We start from the raw sequence: 23,419 nt of genomic DNA, 5'->3' as shown, positions 1-23,419 counted from the left end.
ATTTCATACTCTGGTGCAAGGGCAAAGAAACACAACACAAGAAGGAGTAAGTCCTAAATTACTGGTTTCATCACATCTACCCTCTCCACCCCAAAATGGCAGAAAAGACACAGCGAACCCACCCTGCAGTCCTTTTGGTGTAAAAGAGGTGAGGATGAACTAGGGTGGGAACAGGTCATGACGCTGTGTCTGAAAAAGTCCCTTTCAGGGGAGTTTGTACACACAATCAAGCAATGAGCCTCTCATCAATTAGGATTGGGAAACCAATGTTCCATTCTCAGTAAATCACAATTTCATTCATTGACTCAATATCAATTTACAAAGTACCTACGTATGACCAGTTTCTACTTACAGCTATTTCTAGATAAAAAAGAAACTTGGCATCTCAGAGGGGCCACCATGTTCCCTCCAAGTCTGCCACTGAAAGAACCTTTTTTGAATTGGGTTTCTTCTGTACCCCTGAAAGGGTAACATCTTAAAGCTGAATCATCTTTAACTTGGGAGTCTAACATGATATGTAGCAATACTTGCATCCTAGACATACAACATTAAAAGATACACTAAATTCTGAAGGTTGCTATACTGCAAAATTGTTTGCTTGTTTGTTTGTTTGTTTAGAAACGGAGTCTCGCTCTGTCACCCAGACTGGAGTGCAGTGGCGCGATCTCCGTTCACTGCAACCTCCGCCTCCTGGGTTCAAGCAATTCTCCTGCCTCAGCCTCCCGAGTAGCTGGGACTACAGGCACGTGCCACCACACCCGGCTAATTTTTTGTACTTTTAGTAGAGACGGAGTTTCACCGTGTTACCCAGGATGGTCTTGATTTCCTGACCTCATGATCCGCCCGCCTCGGCCTCCCAAAGTGCTGGGATTACAGGCATGAGCCACTGTGCCCGGCCAAAAATAGTTTAAAATTAAACAATACAGTGTTCATTTATGCTTGAAATTCCAGTCCTCAACCAAGCTTGTGACCACCAGCATTGACATTTTTGCCATCCAGGAGAGCTGACAGTGTCAGTTTGATACCTGGCTTTAGGGTCTGAGTGTATCCTAAACCTCTCAGGCTGGAGTTGTTCACTTTAGCTGAGAAGCAGGCATCGGGGTCGATCTGATACTTGGCTGCTATTCCGAAGCTAGTGTTACTGTTTCCTGCTGTCCAGGTGAGATTGACAGTAGTCTCCAACTTGGTCACCTTCTGGTAAATGGAGCTGCCAAACTGTCCTATCATTCACTTTAGTGTGAAACTGGAATTCATCCGTCTTGTAGCCAACTGCACTGTTGCTCTGGGTCACTCGGGACTTTGCATTCTCAAAATTCATCTGGTAGCTGGCCAGCCAGCCCTCGTAACCCAGCACCAGAGCACTCTGGATTGAGGGCCCAGCAATGTCAAAATCCATGTCTCAGCCCAGGTTAATGTGCTCCTGCTTGTACCCTGTCTTGATTTTAGCATTTTTTTCCCCCAGTGTTAGGTGAGAAGGATGAATTGAAAGTCACCTTCAGTTCATGTGAAAGCTGATCTTCCACAGTAACCTCAGTGCCTGGTGTGTTGTCAGTGTTCTATTTCTCTGTAAATGTCAGGCCATATTCAGTCCATCTGTACTTGGTTTCCAGACGGCCTGTCACTTTGGTGGTCTCACTGTTGGCTGAGCCTGAGCTTGTAAATTCCAATCCATTCTTCTCTTTTGTTTTCAAATCAAGTTCTATTAAGCCAAATCCATAGCCCTTGGTGAAGACATCCCTGGCAGATTTTCCAAGATCTTATACATGGGTGGCCCAGCCATCTTTTCAGAGGTGGCGGCAGCAGGCTCAGAGGCAGCTGTGGCAGGGGCTGTGGCGTGGAGGCAGATTTCCCTCATGCTCTTTTTGTGATCAGGAGTTCTCACGAGATCTGATAGTTTAAAAGTGTGTAGCACTTCCCTCTCTTGCTTGCTCTTTCTCCTGCCACAATGTGAAGATTTACTTGCTTCTCCTTCATCCTTCCACCATGATTGTAAGTTTCCTGAGGCCTCCCTTCCATGCTTCATGTACAGCCTGTGAAACTGTGAGTCAATTAAACCTCTTTTTTTCATGGATTACCCAGTATCAGGTAGTTCTTTATAGCAGGGTCCCCTGAAACAATCAGGAAGAAAAGAACATGGTAAGGAAGACGTATAGGGTAAATGTAGTAGGCATCGCTATTCTACATGAATTTTCTAAACTTGTTGATGGCGGAAGCAAAGATTATCATATGATCTGATGTGGATTTGAATGTATATAGAGGAAATACTTAGGAAAATTATGTTTTTAAACAGAAAGAGTAAGGGGATGTAATGGGTGGTAAGTTCTGTACAATTAATCAAACTGGTAAAATGGGCCAGGTGTGGTGGCTTATCCTCTAATGCCAGCACTTTGTGAGGCTGAGGCAGGAGGATTGCTCAAGCTCAGGAGTTTGAAACCAGCCTGGGCAACATAGTAACACCCCGTCTCTAAGAAAAAAAAAAAAAATTAGCCAGGTGTGGTGATGCACACCTGGTCCCAGCAACTTGGGAGGCTGAGGTGGGAGGATTGCTGTAGACTGGGAGATTGAGGCTATAGTGAGCCATGATCATGCTGCTGCTCTCCAGCCTAGGTGTCAGAGTGAGACCCTGCCTCAAAAAAACAACAAATAGCAAACTGGTAAAATGATGACACCAGTAAATTATGATAAGCTATATGTATGTAATGTAGCACCTAGAGCAACCACTTAAAAAGCTATACAATGGCTGGGCATGGTGGCTCACACCTGTAATCCCAGCACTTTGGGAGGCCAAGGCAGGGGGATCACCTGAGGTCAGGAGTTCAAGACCAGCCTGGCCAACATGACGAAACCCCATCTCTACTAAAAATACAAAAATTAGCCGGGTGTGGTGGCGGGGGCCTGTAATCCCGGCTACTCAGGACGCTGAGGCATAAGAATTGCGTGAACTCGGGAGGAGGAGGATGCAGTGAGCCAAGATCGTGTCATTGCACTCCAGCCTGAGCAACAGAATGATACTATCTCCAAAAAAAAAGAAAAAAAGAAAAAAGCTATACAATGAAATACACTAAGAAACACCGTAGGCAAATCAAATCAAGACAGAACTATAAAAACGTTTGAGTAACCCATGAGAAAGTTGTAAAGAAAACAAAGAGGCAAAAAGCCCAGAGAACAAACAGAAATAAAACTTAAATGGCAGACATTCCAACCAATAAGAACAGAATACATATTCTTTTCATGTGCCTTTGGAAACATAGACAAAGATAGACATATCCTGGGCCATAAACCAACATAAAGCAAAAATTTCTTTTGTTAAAACATTTTTTTCTAATTTAAATCATGTAATATTGGTCATATCAATAGGCTAAAGAAGAAAATTCATTATTTTATCAGTTAATGCAATAGGAGTTTGGCAGAATTCAACAACCATTTGTAAACAAAACTGTCAGTACAATAGGAACAGAGGAGAATCTTCTAAAAATCTACAGCTAACATTCTTTTTAGAATTTTGGTAATACTTAACACAAAATTGACTGTTTTATAACCTTTTACAATTCAGTGGCGTTAAGTACATTCACATTGTTGTGCAGCCATCAGCACTTTCCAGAATGTTTTCATTATCCCACATAGAAATTGTATATCCATTAAACAATAACTCCTCATTCCCACTCCCCCCGGTCCCTGGTAACCTCTGTTTTACTTTGTCTGTATGAATTTGCCTATTTTAGGTACCTCACATAAGTGGAATCATACAATATTTGTCCTTTTGTGACTGGCTTATGTCACTTGGCATATTTTCAAGGCTTATCTCATAAAAGTATCCATCAGAATGTCCCTCCTTTTTAAGACTGAAAAATGCTCCATTGTATGTATATACCACAGTTTCTTTGTTCATTCATTTTCATTCATTCACATTTTCTTTATTCATTCAGTTGGTAAACATTCAGGTTGTTTCCAGCTGTTGTGAACAGTACTGCTATGAACATTGGTGTACAAGTATCTGAGTCCCTGCTTTCAGTTTTTGGGGGTATATTCCTAGGAATGGAATTGTTGGATCAGATGGTAATTATATGTTTAATTTTTTGAGGAACTGCCAAACTGTTTTTCATAGAAACTGTATCGTTTTACATTCCCATTGGCAATGTGCAAGTTTCCAATTTCTCCACACCCCACAAAAATATGTTTTTCTTTTTTCTGGTAGTAGTTATCCTGTTTGTGGAACAGCATTTATTTTGTATTTAATTTATTTTTAATTAAAACTTTTGTTAAACATCTACTCTGATTCTGGTCTATGGAACAGTATTCTTTTTTTTTTTTTTTTTTTTTTTTGAGATGGAGTTTTGCTCTGTTGCCCAGGCTGGAGTGTAGTGGTGTAATCTCGGCTCACTGCAACCTCTGCCTCCCAGGTTCAAGCAATTCTCTGCCTCAGCCTCCCAAGTAGCTGGGACTACAGGTGCTCACCACCACACCCAGCTAAGTTTTGTATTTTTAATAGAGATGGTGTTTCACCATCTTGGCCAGGCCGGTCTTGAACTCCTGACCTCGTGATCCACCCGCCTTGGCCTCTCAAAGTGCTGGGATTACAGATGTGAGCCACTGCATCTGGCCAGAACAGTATTCTTAATGGTGAAAGATTAAATGCTTTCCTTCCACAATTGGGAACAAACCAAGGTTGTATCTGTTCTTACCACTCTCATTCAGCATAGCCCTGGAAGTTCTAACCACATTAGCAAAGAAATGAAACTGTTCCTATTTTCAGAGGACATGATTGTCTATGTAGAAAATCTCAAGGAATGAAAGGAAAAAAAGCTTTTAAAGCTAAGTAAGTTTAGTCCAGTTGCCATGTAGAAGATAAAACAGACAAACAGTTGTATCATATGTCATAGCGTGAACATACGGTCACTGAAGTTAAAATACAATACCATTAAAATTACTAAAAAAAAGAAGAAAGCTGAAGAAATTCTTAGGTGTAAATCTAACAAAATGTGTAGGGTCTGTTTGCAGAAAATCACAAAATGTTGATGAAATAAATCATAGACTGTCTAAACAAATGGAGAGACATACTGGGTTTATGAATTTGAAGATCCAACATAGTAGAGATGTAAGTTCTCACCAAACTGATATACAGGTTTAATGGGAATCCTATCAAAATTTCAGCAAGGGCTTTTGGAGATATAGACAAGATTATTGTAAAATTTGCATAGAAAGGCACAGGCACAGGCTGTTTTAAAATAGCTAAATCAACTTCTAACATGAAGAACAAAGTGAGAGGAATTGGTTTATCTGATTTCAAGTCCTGCTGTGTAGCCGCGATAATCAAACTTGTGTGTTCGATCAGTACAACAGAGAGCCCAGGAAGAGAACCAGCATCAGTGTATGGAGGGGATTAATAGTCTTGAACATATGGAACCAGGTTTCAGGTTAAAAGCAGGATCTATAAATCTCACTTGGGTGCTCTAGGACTGCTTTCTTTTTGCCTTGACTATGGTTAGTGGCTTAAGTTGGGGTTAGTGGGCATGGCTGGCTGTTAACAATGTTTGTGTTACAGGCATTGATGGCCTTCCGGGATGTGGCTGTGGCCTTCACCCAGAAGGAGTGGAAGCTATTGAGTTCTGCTCAGAGGACCCTGTACAGGGAGGTGATGCTGGAGAACTACAGCCATCTGGTCTCCCTGGGTAAGACTGGCCTGTTTAAGGTTTCAGATTCTGCTTGTGGGCATTTTAATCTCTTACATAGCAGCTGCCATGCTTCTGACTCAGAAAGAAAAACAGTTTTTTCCCCTGTTCCCCCAGAGAATGCCTGACTTTAGTAGAGCAGTTTTATGTGTGCGTGTGTGTGTGTGTGTGTGTGTGTGTGTGTGTGCTGTGAGCACGTGTCTGACACTGCATTTCAGGCCTATTTACCTTGGCTGGGCTCCTCCTCTAAGATTATCTTCCTTCAAAAGGAGGAATATTCTTATTGACTCAAGCACAGGGTAGAATCAACATATTGCTTTTAGGTCTAGGATCCCCTCCCTGTATTCATCCTGTCTCAGCATTCATTGTTTACTCCTCCCCTGCACCTCCCTATCACCTTCTGGGTTTATTGCATTCCTGGGTTGGCTCTGAGTTCTGAGATAGCCTCTTAAACCACTAACTCAAGATCACCTTGTTTTTTTTTTTTTTTCTGTGAGTAGGAATTGCATTTTCCAAACCAAAACTCATTGAACAGCTGGAGCAAGGGAACGAACCTTGGAGAGAGGAGAACGAACATCTTCTGGACCTTTGTCCAGGTGAGTGGGGAACCCTGGGCAGGTGAGGGTGCAGGGCAGTGAGGAGCTCAGCAGGTAAGGAAGGAGGGGCTGTTTTTGAAGTGCTAGGAGGAAGTTCTTCTTCTTCAGGCCTCCTAGGCCGCTGGTAAAGGCTGCATGGCACTGCCTGCCTTCCACACTGTGTGCCTCCCCCCAGGAGAGGGCACCCCTGGCATTCCATCTCCTTCCTCCATCAGGGAGCCTCACTCCTCCCTTGGCTTCCTGTCTCGAGCACATTCAGGATTTCTCCATTCTTGGGCTCATGTGGTTGGTGTGATCTTCAAAACAGTACCTGTCCTTTGAGACTAAGTCCTCTGCCCCTGTTTTTTTGTTTTTTTGTTTTTTTGGTTTTTTTGAGACAGAGTCTTGCTCTGTCACCCAGGCTGGAGTGCAATGGCAGGATCTCAGCTCACTGCAACCTCCACCTCCTGGGTTCAAGTGATTCTTCTGCCCCAGCTTCCCGAGTAGCTGGGACTACAGGTGCCCACCATCATGCCCAGCTAAATTTTTTTGTATTTTTAGTAGAGATGGGGTTTTACCATATTGGTCAGGCTGGTCTCGAACTCCTGAGCTCAGGCAATCCATCTGCTTTGGCCTCCCAAAGTGTTGGGATTACAGGCGTGAGCCACCGCGCCCAGCCAGTTTCTATTCTTAACCTGGTAGGTTTTTTGTGCATCATTTCTATCCTGTAAATTCTCATAACTCTATTTCTTTTATCATAGATTATTTAAGATCACAGCAAGGTGTGAAAAACTGTACAATGAGTAGGGTTGGGGCAGCCGTGTAGCCTAAGAGATAGCATGTTATAAAGCCAGGTAATAGCCCCATACTTTTCCTGATTGTGTCCTGTTCCTCCGCCTGTTTTCTGAGTTAGCATTCCATGACTGCCTTTATCCTTTTATTCCATCCAATGGGTTCTTCATTCGTATAGGGTGTTGTTTTGCATGTCTGTAAACTTCTCTGCACATAATATTATTAAGTTGTTTCCAACCTTTTGACTATGAAATAATCTTGCTCTGTATTCATGTATGCCTCCTTGGGAACACGTGCAAGAGTTTCTCTTAAGATATATACCAGCTGGGTTCGGTGGCTCACGCCTGTAATCCCAGCACTTTGGGAGGCTGAGGCAGGTGGATCACAAGGTCAGGAGTTTGAGACCAGCCTGGCCAACATGGTGAAACCCCATCTCTACTAAAAATAGAAAAGTTAGCCGGGCATGGTGGTGCATGCCTGTAATCCCAGCTACTCAGGAGGCTGAGGCAGGAGAATTTCTTGAATCTGGGAGGTGGACGTTGCAGTGAGCTGAGATTGCACCATTGCACTTCAGCCTGGTTGACAGAGCGAGACTCCATCTCAGAAAGAAAGAAAGAAAGAAAAAAGATATATACCTAGGTGTGTAGTAGCTAGTTCATAGACATGCATAGCCTCAACTTACATAAGTTATGCCAACTTGTGTTCTGAAGTAGGCATGGCAGCTTATGCTCCCAGCAGGAGTCTATGAGAATTCTTGTTGCACATCCTCACCAATATTTGGGATTGTCAGACCTCATGTTTTATCCATCTATTCAGCTGGAAGTGAAATCTCAGACGGGTTTTTAAGTTGCTTACTAGTGAGCATGAGCATCTTTTCGTATGTTGCTTGGCCCTTCCTGGTTCCCCATCTGTGATTTGACCATTCAAGGTATTTGCCTACTTTTCAGTGGGTTTATTCTTTTTGTTATTGATTTGTAGAAATCCCAAATTATGGAAACATTTAGGTCTTTAACTAGAATTAATTTTATATGAATGCTGGGAGATAGAAATTAATTTTTGCCTGCTTTATCTTCTTGTTTATTTTCATGGTTTCCTGGCATTTTATTTTTGTTTTGTTTTTTGCTTTTAAATATAACTATATAGCTGGTGTTACACTATGTAGCAACTGAGTGCTTTTATCTTTCTGAAAAAATTTCATTATATGAAAATGGGCTGGGCACAGTGGCTCACGCCTGTAATCCCAGACTTTGGGAGGCTGAGGTGGGTTGAGGTGGCCTCACCTGAGGCCAGGAGTTTGAGACTAGCCTGGCCAACATGGCGAAATCCTGTCTCTACTAAAAACACGAAAATTAGCCGAGCCTGGTGGCGCATGCCTGTAATACCAGCTACTCAGATGGCTGAGGAGTGAGAATCGCTTGAACCTGGGAGGCGAAGGTTGCAATGAACTGAGATCACACCACTGTACTCCAGCCTAAGCTACAGAGTGAGACTGTGTCTCAAAAAAAAAAGTAAAATAATGATAAAAATGTTATTAAGATACAGTAATTAAGGTATAAGATGTGTTTTTAAGGTATAATAAACTACACTTATTTAGGTGTAAAATTTGGTTAGTTTTGGTATATGTATACATGCATGAAACCACTGCCACAACTAAGGTAACAAGCATGTCTGTCATCCTTGAAAGTTTTCTTTTGCCTCACTGTAATCCTACCTCCCACTCCTTCCTGTCCTCCCCTGTACCTGGGCAACCACTGATCAGCTTTCTATAATTATAAATTTGTCTGCATTTTCTAGAATTTGTGTAACTGGATTATACAACTGGTTTCTTCACTCAGCATAATTATTTTGAATTTTATCTATGATGTGTGTATCAATAGTTTATTAATTTTTATTGCTGAGTATTCCTTTATATGGCTAGGTCACATTTTAATACTGACCTATGGAAAGATATTTGGGTTTTCATTTTTGACAAATATAAATAAAGCTGTTTTAAGCTTGCAAGTTTTCGTGTGAATATAATGCTTTCATTTCTGTTGAATAAATACCTGGGACTGGAATGGCTGGGTTGTATGATGATGGATACAATCTATATTTAACTTTTGAAGAAACTCACAAACTGCTTTCCAAAGTGGCTGCTCCTTTTCGCATTCCCACGGCAGTGCAGTGTATCAGAGCTCCAGGTGTTCCGCGTCTGTCGAAACTTGGCTTGGTTATTGTATTAATTTCAGACGTTCTTATAGCTGTGTAGTGAGTGGCATCTTACTGTGGTTTTGACATTTTCTTAATGACTGATGACGTTGAGTATCTTCATGCACTTATTTGCCATCTTATATCTTCTTTAGAGAAGTGTGTTTTCACATCTTTTGCCCATTTAAAAATGTGGTTTCTTATTTTTGTATTATTGAGTTTGAGAGTTCTTCAGATATTCTATATAGAAGTCCATTATCAGATATATGATTTACAAACATTTTTTCTGTGGTTTACTTTTTATAATCTTACTAGTGCCTTTCAAAGAGAAATTTTTAACTGGGATGAAATCCAGTTTTCAATTTTTTCTCTTATGAATTACAGTTTTGGTAGTATATTTAAGAAATTTTAGTCTAAACTAAGGTCAAAAAGGTTCTCATTTTTTTCTTTTAGTAATTTTATAATTTTTAATTACATTTAGGTCTATACACCTATTTTGAGTAAATATAAAAATGTACATAAATTCAGGCCTCCCCTTTTTTAGGGCAGGAAGGGCATACAAATATCCAATTTTTCCAGCACCATTTATTGAAAAGACTACCCTTTCTTTACTGAATTTCCTATGTACTTTTGTGGAAAATCAGTTGACCATATATGATAGGTCTATACCTGGACTTTATATTTTTTTCTACTCCTCTGTTAGTGTCTCGATTACTGTAGGTTTATTAGGTCTTGAACTCACTGTAAATCCTCCATCTTCTTTGGGAAGCCGAGGCAGGCGGATCACAAGCTCAGGAGTTCAAGACTAGTCTGGCCAGCATAGTGAAACCCCTTCTCTACTAAAAATACAAAAAAAATTAGTTGAGTGTGGTGGTGTGCACCTCTAATCGCAGCTACTCGGGAGGCTGAGGCAGGAGAATCGTGTGAACTCGGGTGGCGGAGGTTGCAGTGAGCCGAGATCGCACTATTGCACTCCAGCTCAGGCAAAGTGCAACGAGACTCCATCTCAAAATAAAATAAAATATCCTCCATCTTTGCTTTTTTTTTTTGCAAGTTCTTTTTGTTATTCTTTTTTTTTCATATGAATTTTAGAATCAGCTTGTCAGTTTTTATCAAAAATGCCTGCTGAGATTTGGATTGGGATCGAGTTGAATCTGTATCAATTTGTGGAGAACTTACATGTAAATAATACTGTGTCTTACCGTACGTGAACACAGTGTGGCTCTCCATTTACATGAGACTTCTTTCATTTTTGTCGGCATTGTTTTGTCATTTCTAGTATACAGGCCTTACATATCTCTTGTCAGATTTGCCCCTAAGTATTGTATTTTTTTATGCTATTTTTAAGTGTCAATTTTCAGTTGTTTATTGATGGTACATAGAAATAAAATGGATTTATGTGTAGTGATTTTTGCATGCTGTAATCTTGCAAAACTCACATCTTTTTCCACTGGAATATTTTAATACAAAGGACCTTCTCTGTATTCCAGATGGACTGTGAATGGCAATCCCTAAAGCTGCTTAAGTTCGCTCTTGCAGATATGATCTTACTGACTCTAATCAACGATACAAGGAGTTTTTCTTAGGAATAGTATGGTCAAAAATAAGAAATACATATTTTGTGATTAAAAATAGTTAACAAATGGAATAACATATAAATCAGTATTCTATTTATAATCGTCTGCCTTGAACCAAGGGTCTTCTGTTAAATAGTTTAATTCCATTAAATTCTTCACTTCTGTTCTGATAGGGCACTCAAAACCCTGATTCAGTTTCTTGCTATGGGTTGCTACTTGCAGGGTACATTTCTGATCAATGCTCTTAAAAATTTGTTCCAGGGGCTGGGTGCGGTGGCTAACGCCTGTAATCCCAGCACTTTGGGAGGCCAAGGTGGGCGGATCACTTGAGGTCAGGAGTTTGAGACCAGCCTGGCCAACATCGTGAGACCCTATTACGACTAAAAATACAAAAAATTAGCCAGGCGTGGTGGGTGCGCCTGTAATCCCAGCTTCTCGGGAGACTGTGGTGGGAGAATTGCTTGAACCCAGGAGGTGGAGGTTGCAGTGAGCTGAGATAGCGCCACTACACTCCAGCCTGGGTGACAGAGTGAGACTCTGTCTCAAAAAAAAAAAAAAAAAAAGAACTTAGTCCATAATTACCTAGGAGTTATGGTATCAACTTATGGAAGCTGAAAGCACTGCCAATTTCCAGAGCGTTTAATTTATACCATCATGGGAATTAGTATTATCTCCAATTGGCAGCCTATTTAAACCTAGAAACAAAATTTTTTGAAAAAGTCAATTTATATAGTTTTAACAGTTTTGGATAAGAATATGCTTAAGCCAAAATATGTATAATCCCTGAAACATCTTTATGCTAATAAGTCATCTATTACTAACCTTCAAACGCTGAATTTCTCCGTAATTCGCCAGATTTTTAAAAAATCCTGGATTGTTGAGCAAAACAGTGTACGCAGTGTTGTGCAATGCTATTCGGAGAATATACTTGGCCGCAGTCTGCCCAGAGGCTAGAGGATAGCACCCTCGTTTGCCAGGAGGGCAGCATCAGGGATTCCTCTTCTTCAAGAGGACTTAAGAGTGTCCATGCAGCAGTTCAGGAGACAGCTCACATCAGGCTGCTATGGAAGCTCCCTGGCCTAAAGCCTGTTCCACACAGGAACCAGTATCTCTTGCTGCAGCTTATCTGATTCGTGGGTGCCCCTTACTTGAGTCGCCACAGTCAAGGAAGCCCAAAATATGGCTCCCGTTCAGATGTTTAGATCTTATTTATAGCATCTTCAGGATCTTAATCAGTCTGTTACTTACCGCAGCTCAGACACCAAGTTCTTGGCTCTTGCATAAACAGCAGGCCAAACAAATGTTTCTCAGGCAAGGTTTCATAGGCGTGAGCTGGAGCAGAAGCAAGAGAGCAGCGCCCAAGAAAGGAAAATCAATGTGTAACTCTACTTGCAGCAGTTTATAGAGCTGAAGCTGCCTGTGATGCTTTTTTGAACTTTCTGGTTTGGCTGATAGGACTAATTTGTAGTGTGGGTTTTCTGTGCTGCAATAGAGCATGTAATGTGCCCTTGTGGGTTGGAAGATAGGTCTTTGTTGTGAACATCTGAAGAAAACTGCTGGGCAGGTATTGCAATCCACAGGCACCTGTGGTGATTCTGACCGAGACTTTCTCTCTAGCAGAGCCTAGGACAGAATTCCAGCCCAGTCTTCCCCACCTGGTGGCCTTTTCTAGCTCGCAGCTCCTCAGACCATATGCACTAAGTGGTCATCCCACACAGATCTTCCCAAGCTCATCTGCAGGAAGTGACTTCCAACTAGAAGCTCCAAGATGCTCTAGTGAAAAAGGAGAAAGTGGAGAGACAGAAGGCCTCGACACCTCATTAAGAAAGAGGCCAAGCAGAATTTCTAGGACATTCTTCAGCCCACATCAAGGTGACCTAGTAGAATGGTTGGAAGGGAACACACAAGGAGGAATAGACCTTCGCCTGGCCCAGAGGATGAGTCCTGGGGGGTCAGACACAATGTTGAAGGGAGTAGACACCTCAGAATCTGGAGCAGTCATACGTGGAAACTATAGACTGGGACTTAGCAAAAAGTCAAGCCTGTTCAGCCACCAGAAGCATCATGTGTGCCCTGAATGTGGGAGAGGCTTTTGCCAGGGATCAGACCTTATCAAGCACCAGAGGACACACACCAGGGAGAAGCCATACCTGTGTCCAAAGTGTGGGCGTCGGTTTAGCCGGAAGGCCTCCCTCTCCATACACCAGAGGAAGCACTCGGGGGAGAAGCCATATGTGTGCAGGGAATGTGGGCGACACTTCACGTATACATCCTCCCTCACTAATCACAGGAGGATTCACTCCGGGGAGAGGCCCTTTGTATGTCAGGAGTGTGGGCGAGACTTTCGCCAGAAGGCAGCCCTCATTGTACACCAGAGGACACACACAGGGGAGAAGCCTTACCTGTGCCCCCAGTGTGGGCGGGGTTTCAGCCAGAAGGTCACCCTCATTGGACACCAGAGGACACACACAGGGGAGAAGCCCTACCTGTGCCCTGATTGTGAGCGTGGCTTTGGGCAGAAGGTCGCCCTCATCAGACACCAGAGGACACACACCGAGGAGAAGCCTTATCTGTGCCCCGAGTGTGGGCGCGCCTTTGGCTTTAAGTGGCTCCTCACCCGACACCAGAGGACACACTCAGAGGAGGAGCTTTATGTTGACAGGGTGTGTGGGCAAGGACTTGGCCAGAAGTCACACCTTATCTCTGACCGAAGGACACACTCGGGAGAAAAGCCCTGTGTTTGCGATGAATGTGGGCGCGGCTTCGGCTTTAAGTCTGCCCTCATCCGGCATCAGCGGACCCATTCTGGGGAGAAGCCGTATGTCTGCAGGGAGTGTGGACGTGGCTTTAGCCAGAAGTCTCACTTGAATAGACATAGGAGGACCAAGTCTGGTCATCAGCTCCTACCCCAAGAGATCTTCTGACCTTTCCTTTCCTCGTGAGTGTGAAGCTGGCAGAAATCACCAGTAAATGCTTCAGTTTCCTGAAATGGGATGGAAAAAGAAAATGTTGCTTTCTTTCATTGATCATGAGATAGTTGAATTTTGGTTTACCTTCCATATTCACAATTTGTCTTGGCTTGCTAGGGATTCTATGACAAGGTACCCCGGGTTGGGTGACTTTAACAACAGAACTCTATTTTCATATTTATGGAGGCAGGAAGTCCCAGATGAAGGTATTGGTAGGTTTGGCTGCTGCTAAAGCCTCTCTGCTTGGCTTGCGGATGGCTGCTTTCTGGCCACATCCTCACGAGGCCTTTTTTCTGTGTGTATGCTTTTCTGGTGTGGCTTCCTCCTCTTGTAGGGATACTAGTCATTCTGGATAGAGCCACAGCCATATGGCCTCATTTAACCTTCATAACCTTCTTAAAGGCGCTATCTCCAGACACAGTCACACTACAGGGTTGGGACTTCAACATGAATTTCTGGGAAACCCAATTTAGCCTATAACACTCCACTACCAAAGTTCAGGTCCTTCAAACATACAAAATACATTCACAGGATCCCAACAGTCCCAAAATTCTTTACCCATTTCAACTTCAACTCTAGATCCAAAATCTCATTTAAATATCATCTAAACCAAGCGTGAATGAGACTTTAGGTACAATTCATCCTTAGGCAAAATTCTCCAGCTGTGATCCTGTGAAACCAGACAGATTATCTGCTTCCAAAATATTATACAATGGTGGGACAAGCAGAGGCTGAACTTCCCCATTCCAAAGGAGAGACATGAGAAAGAAATGAAGAATGATGGATCCTCAGCAAGTCTCAAACCTGGCAAGGCAACTTCCATTAGATTTTAAGTCTTGAGAAGAATCCCCTTTGGCTCAGTGCTCTGCCCTGTGGGCCAGCTGGATTTTGGTACTGTGATAGGGATGCTTTGTAACCTAAAATGTGGAAGTGGCTCGGAACTGGGTTCTTGGTAGAAAGAAGCTACAAGAGTTTTGAGGCACATGTTAGGAAAAGCCTGGATGACCTTTAAAACACTGCAGCCCTAGTTTTTGGGCTCACGGGAGCTGCAGTGTCGCTTCCTTGGCCCTGGGCAGTGGCTCCTGGCCCACTGAAATTGAGAAGGAGACACACTTGCCCTCTAGCCCTGTACTCTCTGGACCCATTAGAACCTTTGAGAATCACATTCTTCCCTTTTCTTGTACCTTCCTGTAGAATCCCAGAAGTCCAACAGCCTGCCTTCATTTGTCCTGTGTCTTTCTCTATTCAGTTCAAGCTGGCAGCATTTCTGGTGAGATGGTTAACTGGTTCCATTCAGACCTATACCAATCTCTTTATCACATGGTTGTCCAGCCACACCCTAGTGTTCTTTCGAGAACATACTTTCTCATTTTTTGTAATGCGGACAGGCTGAGAATTTTCCAAATCTTTAAGTACTGGTTCTTTTTTGCTTAACAGTTCCTTCAATTTATCTTTCTCCTCTCACATTTTACTATAAGCAGCAAGGAGAAGACAGGCTCCACTTGCATCACTTTGTGTAGAAATATCACCTGAATATTCTGCACTGCCTCACTCACAATTTCTATACTCCACAAAACACTAGAATGCAATTTGGGCAAGTCCTTTGCAAGGATTCCAGTTTCCCGTTACCCATTCCTCATTTCTGTCTGAGACCTCACCGCAATCACCTTAAAGAAAAAAAAAAAAACAAATTTTGTAGATACGGGTTTTTGCTATGTTGCTTAGGCTGGTCTCATACACCTGGCCTCAAATGATCCTCCTGCTTTGCCCTCTCAAAGTGTGAGCCACCACACCCAGCCCAGAACCTTTAACATCTACATTCCTACCAACAGTGTTTTAAAGGTCATCCAGGCTTTTCCTAACATGTGCCTCAAAACTCTTGTAGCTTCTTTCTACCAAGAACCCAGTTCCAAGCCACTTCCACATTTTAGGTTACAAAGCATCCCTATCACAGTACCAAAATCTGTATTAATTTGCTAGGGCTAACATAAGAAAACAACAGACTCGGTGCCTTAAACAATAGAACCTTTAGCTTCTCACAGGTCAGGAAACTGGAAGTCCTAGAATGGGGTGTTGACAGGTTTGGTTTCTACTAAGGCCTCTCTCCTTGGCCTGCAGATGGCTGCCTTCCCTCTGTGGTGTCACATAGCTTATTCTTTGTACACACACTTTCCTGATGTCTCTCGTTAAAAGGACACCAGTGATAGTGGATTAGGGCAACACCCTAAAGACCTCATTTTAACCTTAATTACAACTTTAAATGTCCTGTATGCAAAAACAGTTACATTGGGGATTAGGGCTCCAACATATGAATTGCGGTGGGGAGGGACACAATTTAGTCCATAACACTCTGACTTCTGGACTTCCAAAATTCGTGTCTAGCCATGAGCACCTGCCACAGAGTGCTCTCCTGACCATTCCTTTCCTTTCTCCATAAGTGTGAAGATGGCAGAAACCAATGATAGATGTTCCACTTTCCTGATATGGAATGGAGAAAAAAGAGTTGCTTTCCTTCATTGATCATGAGATAGTTGGTTTATGCTTTACTTTCTGCACAGCTGTCCTTTGTATTTTATGGTCTTTTGTTTTAATAAACTGCTTCTCTACAAAGCTGCATACCTGGCTATGTACCTCATTCACTGATACTTTTAGGAGAGCCCCAAGGCATTCAACCTCTTCGGAGACATGGAGGAATTACTCTGCGTATTTATTCTAGACTACTGTCCTATGGGACGGGGATATTATGGTATTCAACCTCACCTCTTCCTAAGTCTTCCAGTGTCTGTGATGAGAGATGCTGGCCACAAGCTCAACTTCCCTGACTCCAGATTGAAGGGCATTTATTCACATCCCTGTCATGTTAGCTATGCCTGCGTGCCAGTGATCCAGCCCGTCAGCCACAACTTTCCTTAAAACTCCAGTCAGAAGCTAAGACTCTGAAGCCACCCACCCTTCTATCCAGCCCAAGACACTGCCCCTTTAGCTATAGTCCCTCCTGTTCCTTGACCCCCAATGAACAGATCCCCAATCTAGCCCAAATGCCCTAGATCCCCAATCTAGCCCAAATGCCTGCATCAAGACTGGCCCTGGCCCTGTTCCTTCAGCACCAAGTGTTTACTGCATGGCCAGTCTCCTCAGTGCTTCGAGCCACTGCTGGCTCAGAGGGGTTTTTCACCAGAATGAAAAGAAAGAGATTTTAGTTTGGGAGAATTCGCCTTGGGAGGATAGATGAAAGAAGAATGACAGATGGGGGTCACTGACCCAGCATCTCAGCTGGAGATGGTCTTTGGGTTAGCTTAGCTTTGGTGGGGATGCCTTGAGACCACTGGGGACAGCCCTTATCAATACATTTTCACTGAAGCCATTTTGCCTCAGTGAGTTATCCAGTGGCCAGAGCTGAAGTCACAAGGGAAGCAGGGTGTGTGTGTGTGTGTGTGTGTGTGTGTATGCACGTGTATGTGTGGTGTGGGGTCATTTCATGCCAGCAGTTTAAAAATTTCTACCGAGAATATAAATAGAAAGAATAACCATTCCAGCATGTATATTGACCTTTTACTTGAAAGTGTTTTTCCATAATGGAAGTTTCTATGGCCATTCACCCAAAATGGACCTGATAAATGATATATAAATAAAAAACAGGCCCGGCGCAGTGGCGCACTCCTGTAATCCCCACACTTTGGGAGGCCAAGGTGAGTGGATCCCTTGAGGTCAGGAGTTCGTGACCAGCCTGACAAACATGGCAAAACCCCATCTCTACTAAAAATACAAAAATTAGCCGGGCATGGTGGTGGGTACCTGTAATCCCAACTACTCAGGAGGCTGAGGCAGGAGAATCACTTGAACCCGGGAGGCGGAGATTGCAGTGAGCCAAGATCGTGCCATTGCACTCCAGCCTGGGTGACAAGAGCAAGACACTGTCTTAAAAAAAAAAAAAAAAAGTGTGTGTGTCTATATATATTTATATATCTTACATATATATAAATGGAACTGTTTTTTAAAATATCTCTGCTAGATACATCTGAAACCTCTCTTTTAGATAAAAATGGTGATGAAAGAAGGGGAAAAGAATGATTTGATTGGGTTAATAGAAAACCACACCTGAAATGAATATCAGTGTTTTATAGAAATAAGAAATCTATGCCTGGCCGGGCACGGTGGCTTACGCCTGTAATCCCAGCACTTTGGGAGGCCGAGGTGGGCAGATCACAAGGTCAGGAGATCGAGACCATCCTGGCTAACATAGTGAAACCCCATCTCTACTAAAAAATACAGAAAATTAGCCAGGTGTGGGTGGCGGGCGCCTGTACTCAGGAGGCTGAGGCAGGAGAATGGCGTGAACCTGGGAGGCGGAGCTTGCAGTGAGCAGAGATGGTGCCCCTGCACTCCAGCCTGGGTGACAGAGCAATACTCCGTGTCAAAAAAAAAATTAAAAATAAAAATAGATTCAGCTATAGTCCTTTTGAAAAGAAAAAACATACCACAAAAACATCTTCTTTAGGGTTACTCCGTTTGAACTCTGGAATATAATAGAGCTGGCTGTTAATACGTAAAAGCAGCACAAAATGAAATGTAAAATTAGTGACTCCAGGCCGGGTGCGGTGGCTCACGCCTCTAATCCCAGCACTTTGGGAGTCCAAAGCAGGCGGGTCACCTGAGGTCGGGAGTTCAAGACCAGCCTGACCAACATGGAGAAACCCCATCTCTACTAAAAATACATGGTGGTGGGCACCTGTAATCCCAGCTACTCGGGAGGCTGAGGCAGGAGAATCACTTGAACCCAGGAGGTGGAGGTTGCTGTGAGCCGAGATTGCACCATAGCACTCTAGCCTGGGCAACGAGAGTGAGACTCTGTCTCCAAAAAAAAAAAAAAAAAAAGTGACTCCAATTTTGGTGACATTGGATTAAGATAAAATGTTTAGGAATAAGTTTAATAAAGGATGTTCAAAACCAACAAGTAGAAAACTGTAAAGCACCACTGAAACCAGAAATAGACTTCAATAAATAGAAAGGCATCCTCTTTTCTTGGTGAGAACATCTCAATATAATAAAGATGTCAATCTCACCTTGTAGTTTACAAAATTTTGCAATCTCATTAAAAATTCTTACCGGGCGCAGTGGCTCACGCCTGTAATCCCAGCACTTTGGGAGGCTGAGGCAGATGGATTACCTGAGATCGGGAGTTCAAGACCAACCTGACCAACATGGAGAAACCCCCGTCTCTACTAAAAATACAAAATTAGCCTGGCATGGTGGCACATGCCTGTAATCCCAGCTACTCGGGAGGCTGAGGCAGGAGAATCGCTTGAACCTGGGAGGCGGAGGTTGCGGTGAGCTGAGATCACGCCATTGCACTCCAGCCTGGGCAAAAAGAGCGAAACTCCGTCTAAAAAAAAAAAAATTTAATGAGTTTGTTCATTGACATGGACTGTAAGTTAATCCTAAAATCCATATGGAAAATTAAAGAATTCCAACAAAATTGCTGCACAGGAAGTGCTTTAGAGGGACTAGCCCTTCCAGATTTGAAAACTTTACAAAGCCTCTATAATTTAAGCAACATCATAGCACTGGCACATAAATAGGTCAAAGTAACAAGAGCAGAATGCATTAAAAAATGCCTATCGAAAGGTGGAATATCACATGACTGTGGCAAATACTCTTTTAATAAATGGGACGTTGACTAGCCATTTGGAAAATAATAAAATTCCATTCCTCCCGTCATACACGAGAATTTATAATGGGTCAGAGATTTCAATGTGAAAAAAATATATTTTTAACCTGGTATACGGAGAGGCTTTCTAATTCTAAATCCAGAGCCAATAAAAGATTAATAAATAATGTCTACAAATACCAAATAGCGTTTGCATGGACAAAGTGTACCATAACATCAAAAGACAAATGACTACAAAAAATCCTTATCAACATGTAAATCACCATACTTCACCGATAAAGGGTTAATCCTGAGGCCGGACGCGGTGGCTCACACCTGTAATCCCAGCACTTTGGGAGGCTGAGGAGGGCGGACCACCTGAGGTCAAGAGTTCGAGACTTGCCTGACAAACATGGTGAAACCCTGTCTCTACTAAAAATACAAAAATTAGCCAGGCGTGATTGTCCCCGTCTATAATCCCAGCTACTTGGGAGTCTGAGACAGGAGAATTGCTTGAACCAGGGAGGCAGAGGTTGCAGTGAGCTCAGGTCATGCCATTGCACTCCAGCCTGGGCAACAAGAGTGAAACTCCGTCTCCAAAAGAAAAAGAAAAAAAAAAAGGAGGGGTTAATCCTTACTTTGTAGATGTTTTAAAAATTGAGGGGGAAAAGTTTAGAAATCCTATAGAAAACTGGGCAAAAGACATGCACAGACTCTTTACCAAAAGATGTATAAATATATGAAAAGACGTTCAACTTCGCCCATGGTAAGAGAAACGTAAATTACAACTACACTGAGATACCATTTCTCACCCATCAGATTGTCAAAAATTTAAAAACTTAACAGTACTCTCTATGGCTGAGACTGGAGAAACAGGCATTTTCATACATTGTTGGTGGGAATGCAAAATGTTTTAAGTTCTATAGACTTAAATTTGGCAGTATTTAATTATATATACACATACCTGTTGACACAGCAAGCAAGTGCACTTCTAAGAATTTATCCCTTGGGAGTCACCTCTAGGCTGCATGTGGTGGCTCACGTCTGTAATCCTAGCACTTTGGCAGGCCTGGATGGGCAGTTTGCCTGAGCTCAGGAGTTCGAGACCAGCCTGGGCAACATAGTGAAACCCTGTCTCTACTAAAATACAAAAAATCAGCCAGATGTGGTGGTGGTCGCCTGTAATCCCAGCTACTCAAGAGGCTGAGGCACGAGAATTGCTTGAACCTGGGAGGCGGAGGTTGCAGTGAGCTGAGATCATGCCACTGCATTACAGCCTGGGCAACAAAGGGAAATTCTGTCTCAAAAGAAAAAAAAAGAGTCCAGGCGTGGTGGCTCACGCCTGTAATCCCAACACGTTGGGAGGCCAGGGTGAGGTCGGCAGTTCAAGACCAGCCTGACCAATATGGAGAAACCCCATCCCTACTAAAAATACAAAATTAATCAGGCATGGTGTCACATACCTGTAATCCCAGCTACTAAGGATGCTGAGATCCTGAACCTAGGAGGCGGAGGTTGCGGTGAGCCAAGATCACACCATTGCACTCCAGCCTGGGCAACAAGAGCGAAACTCCATCTCAAGAAGGAAAAAAAAGTCACCTTCAGTGATATGAATGTACAGGTGCACACGATTACTTATCAGCATTATTTATAGTTGCAAAATATTGGAAGTTGCGTGGACATTCAAGCATAGGAAAGGATTAAATAATACGTGATGGAGTCAAATGTAATTGTGAAAAGAATGAAGAAGATACCAGCAAACTGTTACGGAGTGATTTTTAGAAATGTTAACTGAAAAGAGCAAAGTGGAAAAAGCATATAGAGTTTGTTACCTCTTGTATAAGAAAGAAGGGAAAATAATGCACGCAGTGTTTGACTAGACCCCCTCAGTCTTGGTTGGGCAGGGTTTGTTATATGTGAATTAGAATTACAAACAAATCCAAACTCTAGTAGGTTTGTGTTTTGTAGTGGTATGGGCAAAGCAATCCTGAAACTATTTTATATGCATTATAAGATTGAGCAAATGAGTACATGTGTCTATGTTATTGAGAGCCAGGGTTCTCGCTGTGGAAGAAAAGTCCTACAAATGAGTAATGGGGAAAACAAAAAAGAATCCTGTGAGGATGGACTGGAATTGGAAGTATTGGTGTGAACATTTTATTCCAAAGATGTGTATGTGTATATCCATGCATGTATATGTGCACATGCATCTTTGTATGCATGTGTATGTGTGCATATATCTGTATGTTTGTGTATACACACGTATGCATTTTCTAGGTCTGTCCACTGAAAAGACTTAAGAAGCACAGACACACCAGTAGCAGTGAGCACAGGTGGTATCCAGATCTTAATCTCTAACACCATTTTTCAGTAATGAAAATCAGGATGACCTGAAGAAGCGGCTGCTTTCAGGACTAGGATTTGATGATCCTGAAATACTTTGTCAGGCCAAAAAGGAAATGCATTTAAAAAAAAAAAAAAAAAGATGGAATATGCCTCTAGGACAGAAGAATCAGTTTGAAGGAACTCCCACTCATTGGCCAAATCTGGGACAATTTGAGTATCAATCTAATTGAGTATACTAATGACTTATAAAGCGTTGGGGGGAAAAAAAACTTAGGAGTCTGTGTCAATCGTAAATATATAAATAAGTGAAGTCTATTCTTACGGTAGGGTGCCATGGGCCAGCTGGTCAGTTCACGTTTCTCTCCTAATGTTAACATCTTACACAACCGTGGTACATTTGCTAGAGTTAGGAAACTAACATTGGGACGACACTATTAACTGAACTACACACTTTATTTGGACTTTCCACTAGGTTTTCGCTATTCCATGTCTTCTGATCTAGATTCCATCAGGATCCCATGTGGCATTTAGTGATCACATCGCTTTAGTCTCCTCCAGTCTGTAAGTCTGTCAGTCTTTGTTTTTCATGACCTTCACTTGAAGAGAACTGCTCGGGAACTTTATAGAATGTCTCAATTTGGACGTGTCTGATGTTTTCTTATTAGATTGGCATTACTGATTTTTTGGAAGAATATCACAGAGGTGAAGTGTCCTCATTGTATTTTTTCAAGGGGTACATGATACCAGCATGACTTTTCTGGTGATGTTAACCTTGATCACATGGTGAGGGTGAAGCCTGACAGGTTTCGCCACCATAAAGTTATCATTTTTCTCTTCCCATACTCTTATTTTTAGTAGTCACCACTTCTAGCCCATATGCCAAGGGAGGGAAATTAAGCTGTATCTCCTGGGGAAGGGATTATCAAAGAATTTGTGAACACAATATTAAAACCACATTAGCAATTAACAAGTATTTGACTGGGTGCGGTGGCTCGTGCCTGTAATCCCAACACTTTGGTAACAAGTATTTGACTGGGTGCAGTGGCTCGTGCCTGTAATCCCAGCACTTTGGGAAGCTGAGGCCGCCACTTCAGGAGGTGGAGGTTGTGGTGAGCTGAGATCACAGCACTGCACTCCAGCCTGGATGACAGAGAGAGTGTCTGTTTCAAAAAAAAAAAAAAGAACAAATATTTTAGGAAGATAATTTTAAAATATGTAAATTTTTTTTTTTTTTTTTGGACGGGATAGGGTCTTGCTCTGTTACCAAGGCTGGAGTGCAGTGGAACAATCATGGCTCACTGCAGCCTCTACCTCCCCAGCTGGAGCAATTTTCCCACCTCAGCCTCCCAGGTAGCTAGGACTATAGTCATAATCTGGCAGGAATGCAATGGCACAATCTCAGCTCACCGCAACCTCCACCTTCCGGGTTCAAGCGATTCTCCTGTCTCAGCCTCCCGAGTAGCTGGGATTACAGGCATGCACCACCATGCCCAGTTAATGTTGTATTTTTAGTAGAGACAGTGTTTCACCATGTCGGTCAGGCTGGTCTCAAACTACTCACCTCAAGTGATTCACTCACCTTGGCCTCCCAAAGTGCTGGGATTACAGGCGTGAGCCGCTGCACCTGGCCGGCCCATGTTAGTTTTTAATAGGAGTG

At 42.7% G+C, this 23,419-nt stretch overlaps 1 protein-coding gene and 1 pseudogene across 7 annotated transcripts in view; one reads left to right on the top strand and one right to left on the bottom strand.

The window, feature by feature from the left end:
• Nucleotides 1-22,324, top strand: part of ZNF169 (zinc finger protein 169) — a 133,263-nt gene extending 110,939 nt beyond the window's left edge. For 6 of the 7 annotated variants that reach the window (XM_073021433.1, XM_073021435.1, XM_007969816.3 and 3 more), the window contains 3 exons: nucleotides 5,543-5,669; nucleotides 6,170-6,265; nucleotides 12,418-22,324. In XM_073021433.1, the coding sequence (XP_072877534.1) occupies nucleotides 5,543-5,669; nucleotides 6,170-6,265; nucleotides 12,418-13,724 (1,530 nt within the window). In that variant the 3' untranslated portion in view covers nucleotides 13,725-22,324. The remainder of the gene's footprint in view (nucleotides 1-5,542; nucleotides 5,670-6,169; nucleotides 6,266-12,417) is intronic. The other variant, XM_073021434.1, reaches the window with a different exon arrangement.
• Nucleotides 934-1,780, bottom strand: LOC103219787 (non-selective voltage-gated ion channel VDAC1 pseudogene; annotated as a pseudogene).
• Nucleotides 22,325-23,419: the final 1,095 nt, after the last annotated feature.

The sequence above is a fragment of the Chlorocebus sabaeus genome, chromosome 12 (genome assembly GCF_047675955.1).
Source record: "Chlorocebus sabaeus isolate Y175 chromosome 12, mChlSab1.0.hap1, whole genome shotgun sequence".
In the NCBI taxonomy this organism is placed as follows: Eukaryota; Metazoa; Chordata; class Mammalia; order Primates; family Cercopithecidae; genus Chlorocebus; species Chlorocebus sabaeus.
The sequence above is the reverse complement of the archived record's forward strand: the minus strand, read 5'-3'. Positions and strand labels throughout refer to the sequence as shown.